Raw genomic sequence first — 11,636 nt, forward strand, 5'->3', positions numbered from 1 at the left:
GAAGAATGCAAAATTAATTCGTTTTTAAAATTGGTATATTCCGACGAACTCTGGGCGTCGGAATATACCGACGAACCAATATCCGTCAGAATATACCGACGAACCAATATCCGTCGGAAATTTCCGACAAACCAATATCCGTCGGTATATTCCGACGAACCAATGTCCGTCGGTATATTCCGACGCCCAGAATTCGTCGGAATATACCGAGGAATCCACTCTGTCGGAATTGTCCGAGGAACGATTTCCGTCGGTATATAGTTTTTCCGATGAACTCTGGTCTCGTGTGTCCGCATCGTAATATCGTCGGAAGTTCGTCAGAATGACGTTTCTCAGTATTCGTCAGAAAGTCGTCAGAAGTTCTGACGAAATTCCGACGAATTTTTTTTTCCGACAAAACGATACCGACGGATAGGTTTGTCAGAAATTCGTCGGAATCGGTCTATTCCAACGAATTTCTGACGATTTCGGCCATCAGAATCCCCATGTTTTCTTGTAGTGTAGCTAAAACAAGGACATCTTGAACTATAGTAGATATTTCATTCCAATTTCTTCTTTTGTTCTCTCCTTGCGATAAGATGTCCAGGTTGTTAAATAGCTGCGTGCAGTCACCTAGAAACATCACATTCTTATAATATAGAGCATGTAACTGTTGAACAGCAAGCAAAATAGCCATTGCTTCGGCTAGTAAAGCCGCTTCTGTCGGTTCAATTGCTGAACTGCCTTGGATGAGTAGAGTGCCCATTTATTCTATTAAACTGAAGTAGAAAACGTCCCTTACGGATATGTGTTTTTTCCTTTTTTATATGTACATATATTTTAAAAAGTTCTTTCTACAGGGCCTATAAAAAATGGGGACCAAGGCAAATGTTTCAGTAGGCTTGGTCCAAATCCGACCCTGACAATAAATCATTGTATCTTCTCCAATGATGTCGCTGATGGAATTAAGAGGAGTTGGCTGAGAGGGTAACTGCGGCTGTTCATTGAGTTGGATAGCTTCATCCCATAGTTTCTTATCCATGATAGCTGCTTTAATAGTATGGGTGATATGCTCTCTCTTATTTTGGAACAGCCGTTTGTTTCTCATTTTCCATATGCGCCATCCGAGAAACAATGCTAGGTTGTTCTTTGATTCAACGCTTTTTGATCAAAGGGTATTAAAAATGGTATTTGCATCACATATAAATTAAAAATTTATATCTATGTGGTCATTTTAAATGATAATTGCAACACATATAAATATTTTAAAATATTGAAAATCTTTTTTCACATAGTTTTTAATTATAATTTAATTTCAGATATTAAAAATATATTGAATTATTTTTAGTTTGCAAAATAGATCAAAACAATTAACAACTAACAAATCAATCCTAAAATTAAGAGCTAATTAAAATATGAGATTCTATTGCTGTTCGGTTAAGAAATCTTAAAACTAAATATTGCTAGATTAAATAGATTTTGTTAGGATTAAATAGATTTGGTTATGATTTAAATAAAAAAACATATGTTTTAAATAAGGCAGTTGCATGGATCTATAAATAGTTTCAAAACAAAAGGGTACTTCGAAAAGGTGCTTCTCTTTTAATGTTTTTTTGTCATTCTTTGGTTTTATTATAAAGCCAACGTAAGAGTCTTATTTATATATATACTAGTGGTTTGTCCGCGCTTCGCGCGGAAATTTAGTTTCAAATTATATTTTATTTATCATTTATTTTCATGATTTGATTATGTTGTATAAAATATTATTTATTTTGATCCTTTTTTATTTTACTTTTATCGTTTTTCGGTTGATTTTTTTTAATAATATTCAGCTTCATTTTAGTTGAGGGTAACTAATTTTCATAATTAGCAAATTTCAGTGAAGATATTCTCATTTAATGGTATATATTTTTATCGATTTGTTTTAATTTAGACCACAGTTGAGATAATTTTATTTATATTCTTTTTATACTTTTCCGATCATTTATATTGTATCTCTTGTTTGCACTATATATATTAATATCCATATTAGTATTTTATTTATGCTTGAAGAGTTTTTAGAACTGGAGAAATATGGGTTTTTATTTTACAAATTTATTTAAATACAATTGCTTTAAATCTTTTGTGTATATTGCATCTCACTTGTCCTTTCTGTCTGCAGTAGGGCTGGGTATAATATCCATATCCGAAATATTTATCCGAACGGACCCGAAAAATAGGGTATCAGACCCGGTTGGATTATGCCTGAACATCTGAATGGGACCATTTTTTAAAAATCCGAAAAATCAAAACCAAACCCGACCCGTACCGAAAACTGAATAAGTATCCAAACATATCCACACATAAATATATATATATATAATATTATTTTAAATCATATTTATAATAGTATTAATAATTAAAATTAAAATTGTAAATAAATTATATTAGTTATTTTAGGTATTCATAGATAAAAATAGATGTTTAGATAAAAAAAATACTCAAATAACATTATGTATATGGTTACTTTTAGACAAAATATAACCAATTTGAACTATATAAATTGAGTATTTTTAGGTTTTTGAGTTATTTTATATTATTTGAGTAATTTGGATATAAAATACCCGAGTCGAATAGAATAGTTTGGTTATTTCGGATAAAATTCGAACCCACACGGATCCGGGAGGATCCGACTTGAACGTGATTATTTTTGTAATATCCGAATGAGACCATTTTTTAAAATCCAAAAAAATCTATCCGAAGGAATACCCAAATGTCCAAGGCCTAGTCTGCAGTGTCATCATTGGTTTGTAAGGTTGGTTGGATAATGGTTGAACCCTCTTGAATGTTACCATCAATAACACAGAAGACCCTGACTATCAACGGGGAGATTATATTCTACATATGGATTTTGTTTCAATTCCTTGGAAATTAAACTTATAATTATAATTTAAATTCATAAGATGATGGGACATATGAAAACAAATGATGAAAAATAATGTTTTTTTGTTCTCTAGTTTTTTTTTTATTAGTGTTGGTTTTCAATATTATTTTAATGTAATTTTTTGCTTGATGTGTATTTCGCGGTCTAGTTTCCTCTTATCAACACAAAACATAAATATTCATATGCTAATAATTTTTATGATAATTAGTTTAATTTTTTCAGTTCAAAATTTATATTACAATCTTCAAATTTTAGAAGAGATTAATTATTTTCAAAAATTTATAGATTATTTTGTGTATAGCTAACTCATAAAAATTTGTTGTACATATATCAATATTTTAATGTTAAGTTTTAAGCTTCTGGTTATCATAAATTGAGATTATATGTGTTGATGGTTCATTTTAAAGCATCAAAATTTCACTGAACAATATAACATTTGTTATAATAATTTGATCATATAAATCTGTTCCTTAAATGTTAAAACTTGCTAATCGTTCTATTAAATTTGGTAGTGTAAGACTACATATATATCACTTTAGGAAGTAGAGAGAATACATACATTAAAGGCGTTTTAGTGGTGAAATTTATTGTTATCATTATTTTTTTCAAACTTTTTCAGTAATACAAAATATGTGATATATTTGGACCTTTTATAAATTAATAAAATGCTTTTAAATGTATTTACCACTTTTTTTTTCCATAAACTTTTTTCAGACTTTGGTGGTGTTTCCTTTGAGATCATTTTTTATATTGGAATCCGCAGGTTATTACTCGCTTTGGATCCTTGCTTCCAACCATCTACACTGTTCCAATGTTGAGAACAATGCTTCCCTTTCACCTTATGATATGATGAGTTTACTATTTTGCTGTAGCTCTTTCTACGGTCAAGGTTTGGTGACTTGGGCCAAGTCAGAGAAACTGTGATGAAGCAATCCTAAGGATGTACAAAACGAAGTTGTCATACACAAACTAAATGAAATAGTTTCATTTGACACCTTTTTAATGGAAGTTTCAGTGGAGAAGTGTGTTAGTAGAAATTTGGAAATGGAGTAGCTTTGTCATGTGTTAATATAATTAAGAGAAGATGTTAAAAACTAATCTGAGAAAACAAATGTCATGTGCCTAAAAACCTTATTAATAATGATCCTTTTCTTCTGAGATCACATATGAGCTTTCATCTGCAACCTCCTGATGCTCTCTACAGTTTTAATTGCTGCTACATGGATTCTTGAAGAGAGAATTGGCTTCAAGTTCAGACGACATTTTCTCCATTAATTTATTCATTAGCATCTCCACCACTTCAGACATTGTTGGTCTCTTCTCCGGCCCCATCTGAGCATATTTTAGTCCCACCAAGAAAAACTTCTCAACCTCTCTTCCACGTTCTCTACTCTCAGTCTCTGATCAACAATTTTCACAAAACTTTCTTTCGAATCTCGACTTCAACAACGAAATCTATATCTTCTCTGTTTCTCCATGCCTTGAGTCTCCTGACTGCAACCTGCAAGAACACAAATGATCAGCAGAAGACCGAATAGGCGAGCAGAATGTTTCACCTCACAAGATGAGGTTAAAAATAAGAAGCACGTTCTACATAACAGTTTAAGTTAAAGAGAAGAAACGTTTACGATGAAAATACTTGTGAACCATCGGAGAGCTGACATGAAACTTTACATGAAAACCATTAGAGAAGGAAACACATGAAGAAGGAAGCACAAATAGACTCCAAAAGTGATATAAAAATCTTAAACACTAATCAGGAAAAACACCATAACATATTTAGCTGATAACACTTTTTGCAGTAACCAAACAAATGAAAGATTAGACAAATCGATAAACGAAAGAGGGACATTTTAAAAATCATCGGAGTCAATGAATTAAGAAGATAAACAGATACGTAACCATCAAATCCTTTTCCACAACAGCTAGTAAAAAGGATATTCGACTGTTACATTACAGTAATCAGAATTAGAGGAAGCGAAGGAAAAGTTACGACTATTACACGTTAATGATCGCTGAGTTTTGGTTGGCATTGATGGTCCCTTGGATAAGCGGAGACTGCTTGACAAGAATAAACAATAACTTTACACAATCGGTTTTGTGATTAACGTTTGTATTAATAAGAAAGGGATGAGGTCGTTGGAGTTACCTTCTTGTAAAGGATGAGGTTGAAGCTGTTGCGTTACAGAGTTTAATCTTTCAGAAATCTGACGGAGATGTTCATCGCATCAAACAAACTCATTTATTGGTGGAGCTTCAAGCTGGTACCTGCGCCGATGATGAGACTGAATAAATGAGACGGAGTGTGAGGGAAAGTGGAGTGTAGTTTTAATGATTGAATTAATGGTGGAGTTACAGAGAAGGGAAAACGTTACAATTCTTTTTAATGGGAACCATGGAAATCTGAATGTTTACGGCGCCGAACAGTAGCTTGAGCATGAGATAATTCGGGCCGAGATTTTCGTATAATCATGGGCCCAAATAAAATCAAACGAAACAAAGAGCACAAAAAAAATCAAACATAAAGAAAGAGCGATGGAACAGCGACATGTGTCGAGTTTTAGAGCATGGAGGGATGACGTGGACGCGAGTTTTGGAGTATGGAGGGATGACGTGGACGCATGGGGAGTCTTTCTGAGCAATTTTATTATTATAGATATATATATAAATTATATATATGTAGCTTCTAATTGTAATGATCTTATTTGTGCATAGTTTCGTAAATAGTTCGACTGCCATAACTAAATCACCAAACCTAAGAAAATAATTATTAGTGTGTTACGTAGAGTTTTGGGGTAGTGTTCATCTTGCAGTTGCTTATTTTTGCATCACTTGTGCTGCCTTAAACCAAGGAATGACTTCTACTTCGGCTTTGCTTTTGTTTAATTAGTCCAGCCTTTTAAGAATTAAGATACTAAGATTCGCTGAAGGTCTTTAAAATTTAGACTGAAAAACTATTAATTTGGTACGTAAATTTTAAAATATTCAACGACTTTACGAAGTTTTGGAAATCATGCATTCAAAAAAGTTAGTTATTCCCTCACGTTTTCGGCATTTCTGGTATCTCAGTTTGCTAGTAGGTAGTAGATACTAGATACACTAGCATACAGCAATGCTCTCAAAGTCAAAGTAACAAGATAGAAACCAAACTCCAAAGTTAGAATCCAAAAGAAAAACGTGTTTGATCAGACTACATGTTGCTAAACAAAAGACTATGGAACATTGACTAAAACAATAGTGAACACAAAAGCAGACAGACATAACTATATAAGTACACTCCATTAGTCATTTGTTCTCACAGTAGATTAGGTATTTAAGAAAGAAGAAGAAAAGGGTGCTAAGTGATTTTATGGTTGATTGTTTGCAGATTCTAGAGTAGATTTTGGTTTTTGATTTTCTAAAATCTACTTTTTATCCAATTAAGATTTTGGAAAAATAGATTTCCTATTTTTTTGGGGAAACCAGTTTTTCAACCCTTTTACCATTTCACACATAGAAACCAAAATCCATAATTCGTGGGTTTCTACTATTGATTACGTGCACTTTGTTTTTTCTATTAACAAGTTAATTATTTTCATATATAAATTTACTTCAACCATTTTATAAAACAGACAAAAACTCACAAAAAGTTTCTCTACCAAACAATGACCGAGTTTTGTTTATGTAAGTTAATTCCATAATACCTTAATCTATATTTTGTATCATAAATATAATAGCAGAGTTTATTAAATTTGTTAGTTATAAGTATTATATATTTACTACACTGGAATTTAATTTTGTATATCTAGCTATTAAGTTTTATTTTATAACCATTGAATAACATAAATTTTATACAGTTTGCAAACATATAAAATATATTAAATTTTATTTAACATGTTTAAATAGTAAACTAACTACCAGTTATGTACTATTTAATGTGTGTAGTAATATTTTGTTATTAATTATCATTTCAACTTCAAGCAAAAATAATTAGTTAAATATTGAAAAATTAAAATTAAAAAATCTTTAGTCAACTTTTTCTTAAAAAATAAAACTACAAGCAAAATCAAAATCAAAACCAAAAATTTCTTTTTTTATTATTTTTTAAACAAAAACCAAAATCTAAAAACCAAAATCACCATTCATGTTTTTCTAAAAACTAAAATCTACTGCAAAATCAAAAACAATAAACTAAAATCCAAAATCTAAAAACTAAAATCTAAAAGCCAAAAACCAAAATCTAAAATCTAAAAACCACCCAAACAATCATCACCTTTGTTTTTAAAGACTTCGAGGTCTTCCCCCTAAGAAGTTGCCTAAATAGAGCTCATGGTCCCATTCAAACAATAACCTACTTCTCTATTTGGATATATCTGTTAAATTTAGAGGGATCCACTTCATTACAAAAATCCCTATAACTCTCACTCTCAGTCACCACAAGAAAACACGATACATTCTGACGGACATTCCGACGGACAATATTTTCGTCGGTTTTCTTTGACGACATTCCGACGAGATACCGACAAAACCTATAATTTCATGTTCATCGGTATTTCGTCGGAAAATTCCGACGAAATACCGACAAAAGTCAGGTCGTCGGAAATATCCGACAAAATTCTGACAGAATAATATAATTTTGGGGGTTTCGATAGGGATTTGAAGTTCGTCGGAATTCCATCGAAATATTCCGACGGAAATCCGACGGGTTTTTGACTTTCGTCGGAATGTCGTCGGAATTTTCCACGACGAAACAGATTTTAGATTTGCAAAGTTATTATAAATGTATAATTTGATACTTAAAATATCCAAATAACACATATATAAATTTATAATATGAAATTAGTTCACACCGTTAAAGTTTTTCATATAAAAAAATTATTTACGTATACATATCAACGTATTCGTAACACCCTCCAATAACACTTATATACTTATACAAACATATTACGGTAATATAAGAGTAGATTTTGATTTTGTATAATATCGAGTGAAACAAGTAATTATTTTAGTTAAACCTCTTATAAATCATTTACATACTATCAAAGATTTCTATGTGATCACTAGACTGTTGTTTTGAAACCCCAAATTCTTATTTCTCTAAATTCCGTCGGAAATCCGTCGAAAATTTCGACCAAATTTCGACGGAAAATACCGACGAAATTCCGACGGACTCTAACCCCGACCAATCAAAAGACATGCAGAAACTCATAGTTTCTCGAGGCTTCCTTTGGCGATATTCTCGAAACATTCCGACGGAATTCCGACGAAATAAATGTGACGAACAGGTTTCGTCGGAATTTCGTCGGACTTTTTCACTTTACCCGGAAGAAAATTTGCGAAATTTATTTGATTAACCGCTTAAAATAGAACCGACCGAATTCTGACGGAAACTGTCCGTCGGTTTATTTTTAATACATAAGCCGACCCTTCTTCTTCTTCCTCATTTTTTCTCTTCTCCTCTGCAATCTTTGCGGTCTTACTCCTCTCTCTCACAAATCTGTGACTCCGACCCCAAATCCTCCAAATCTCTTCCCCAATCATGTAAGTCATCTAAACCCTTCTTTAGATTACATTTTTTTAGGTTGGAATGTTAGAATTGTGGATTTTAGGTTTTGAATCTGAAGATTTAGGATAGAATTGATAGTTTTAGGAGTTATATGTTGTTAGATTTTGTTTTAGGTTGTTGTTTTGTATGTAGATTGAAACTTTTAGATGTTAAGATTTTAGAAATTATATGTTAAATATTTTTATAAGAACATTTTTTGTGTATTTATAATTATTGAAAAGTTTTATTTAAAAAAAAATATATATATATATATATATATATATAATGCTTTCAAGTTTTTATTATCTTTTATTGTTTCAAAACGTTTTTATAATTTTATATAACATTTTAAGCTTTTTATACAACATTTTAAGTTTCTATAAAAAAATTTTTGAGTTTGTTATAATTTATAAAACGTTTTCTGGTTTCTAAAATTTATCAAAACCTTTTTCACCCTTTTAAAAACCTTTTCAATCAATAAAATGTTTTTGTGTTTTTTTTAGATTTAATTAAAACGTTTTTCAGTTAGTAGAAAAATGTTTCAATTACAAAAAGTTTTAAAAAAATTTTAAAAACGTTTTCTCTTTGTTTTAAAATATTTTCAATTTATAAACCGTTTTATATTTTTAAAAATTTATAAAAACATTTATTATAAAGGATTTAAAAAATAATTATACTACAAAAACGTTTTTCTAATTTTAATTATATATATATAAAGAATTAAAAATATTTATTATAAATAATTTAAAAAAAATAATTATCTTAAAAAAACGTTTTTCTGATTTTAAAACTTTATATATATTTAATGAATTAAAAATATTTATTTAAAATATTTAAATAAAATCTGTTTTATTTTTTTTTTTAAATAATTTATAAAGCCCGTCGGAATTTCGTCGGAAATATGTTCGTCGGAAATCTGTCCGTCGGAATTTCGTCAGAATTCTGTCCGTCGGAATTCTGTCCGTCGGAATTTCGTCGGAATTATGTACGTCGGAGTTTCGTCGAAATTTTTTCCGTCGGAATTTTGTTAGAAATATGTCCTACGGAAATTTTTCAGAAATTTCGACGAAATTCTGACGAAATTTTTATTTCCTACGAGTGATAACAGACATGTCAGAAATTTGTCAGAAATGGCTTATTCCGACGGATTTTCGACGAAATCATCCGTAGGAAACTAGCGGTTTTCTTGTAGTGTGTGGCCCACCTTTTGATTTTCTTATTGTCTTTTCTTTTTTTGTCTTTGCAGTTAAAAAACAAAAATGGGAAACCAGTACTGTCTATATATAAACAGAATTTACTCGATCGAAAACAGCCACTCTCCATCTTCAATAAATAATATATGTATATTTTAAAAATATAGAAATCAATTATGGCGAATCTCTCTTCTGATTTTCAGACATTCGCAATGGATGATCCCATAACTCAACTTGCATAACTCAACAACACGCTTAACCACTTTCAGACAATGTTCGCTTCTCCTTTCTCTTCTTCTCTCGACTCTCTTTTCTTTCATTACCAACAACACCAACAATTTCCGGAACATTTCCCCGGAAAATCTCCCGAAAACAATGGTTTTCATCAAGGGATTTTACTCCCTAATTATAATACTCACAACAACGACGATTCTTCTTCAGGAATCGATACCAAGAAGAGAAAAACATTAATGGAGTCCGTATCTACGTCGGAGAACAGTGTCTCTGATCAAACTTTATCTACCTCTTCTGCTCAAGTTTCGACTAATGGAACTAAAAATGTATTTAATTGACTTCGAAGCCCTAATTCCACATATAACTATAATAACAATCTGTTCTAACTATTTTTACTCTTGTCAAAATACAGAGTGCTTTAAGGAGAGGGAAAAGGTCGAAGAACAGAGAAGAAGAGAAAGAGAGAGTAGTTGTTCATGTTAGCGCCAAAAGGGGTCAAGCCACTGATAGCCACAGCTTAGCAGAGCGGGTAAAAATTGATTATCTAATTAAGTATATTTATGAATTCAATATGTTGTTAATGTTAAATTGTATGATTAATGAAAAATATGAATACAAAGATTTTCATATTGAATTTCAGGTTAGACGAGGGAAAATCAACGAGAGATTGAAATGCCTGAAAGATATAGTGCCCGGATGTTATAAGGTGATTAAGATCGATTTAAATCAAATTATAATTTTGTTTAGACTTTAACAAATTTTTTTTTACTGATTTATTTTGGTACAGGCAATGGGAATGGCTACGATGCTGGAGGAGATAATTAATTATGTCCAGTCGTTACAAAATCAAGTTGAGGTATAACAATTATAAGGTTCTACTATTACATATTTCTATTTATGTACATTCGTTTCAATAATTACTAATTTGTTTTTTTTTTTAATGTGGAATCAGGTTTTATCTATGAAGCTTACGGCAGCAAGTTTGTATTATGACTTTAACTCGGAGGCTGATGCTGTTGATTCCATGCAGGTACAGAATCTTGAAATTTCCCCTAATGAATAACTTCTTAATGTTTAATACAGGATGAATCATCTCTTAATTCTGTTTTGATATGAATAATTATTATTTAAACTAAACTTATATGAATAATTAATTTTTGCAGAAGGCAAAGGCACGTGAGGCAGTGGAAATGGGGCAAGGGAGGGATGGGAGCAGTGTCTTCCATTCATCATCATGGACCCTTTGACTTTTGTTTTTTCCTCTCTTTCTAATATGCTCCTATTTAAATAAAAATACTTAAAAGATTGATTTCAATAATTTGGATACCAAAGGATGATATGTATACTGTGTAATGTCAAGGATGATATGTATACTGTGTAATGTCGACATTACAAATTTATTAATGCCTAGAGATTGCAATTCAAATAATGATATGTGTATACTGTTAGTTTTTCAGTTGTTTGGTTTAATATCTAACTAGGATAAGATCCGAGCCTTGCGCGGAATGAAGTTATTATTTTTATTATATTTTGGAGAATGAAACAATAGTTTGGCTTCATTTGGATTAGGGGTGTTCAATCAAGATATCAGATTGGTTTCGGTTCGGTTCGGTTTTTTTCGGTATTTTGGTTAGTAAAATATAACTACTATTCTAAATTCATATTTACTTTGACTTTAATCTTTCACATACTTTTGAAAGATTTCAACTGGACAACTAAATTGATCAGCCAATCTTGTTGCTTTAAATCATTAGTATTTATATATATATATATATATATATAT

General features: G+C 30.9%; 1 protein-coding gene and 1 long non-coding RNA gene across 2 annotated transcripts; one reads left to right on the forward strand and one right to left on the reverse strand.

Moving 5' to 3' along the window:
* Positions 1–3,902: 3,902 nt before the first annotated feature.
* Positions 3,903–5,348, reverse strand: LOC106326092. Its single transcript, XR_001267139.1, has 4 exons — positions 5,278–5,348; positions 5,052–5,170; positions 4,905–4,960; positions 3,903–4,403 (listed from the first exon to the last, which is right to left on the reverse strand). It is a non-coding gene; the product is annotated as an uncharacterized LOC106326092 (long non-coding RNA).
* Positions 5,349–9,755: 4,407 nt separating this feature from the next.
* Positions 9,756–11,205, forward strand: LOC106325881 (transcription factor BEE 3-like). The gene is made up of 6 exons (XM_013763932.1): positions 9,756–10,179; positions 10,266–10,382; positions 10,494–10,559; positions 10,641–10,709; positions 10,806–10,883; positions 11,017–11,205. The coding sequence occupies exons 1-6, from the start codon at positions 9,892–9,894 to the stop codon at positions 11,098–11,100; spliced, it is 702 nt and encodes a 233-aa protein (XP_013619386.1). The 5' UTR covers positions 9,756–9,891; the 3' UTR covers positions 11,101–11,205.
* Positions 11,206–11,636: the final 431 nt, after the last annotated feature.

The sequence above is a fragment of the Brassica oleracea genome, chromosome C2 (assembly GCF_000695525.1).
Source record: "Brassica oleracea var. oleracea cultivar TO1000 chromosome C2, BOL, whole genome shotgun sequence".
NCBI lineage: Eukaryota > Viridiplantae > Streptophyta > Magnoliopsida > Brassicales > Brassicaceae > Brassica > Brassica oleracea.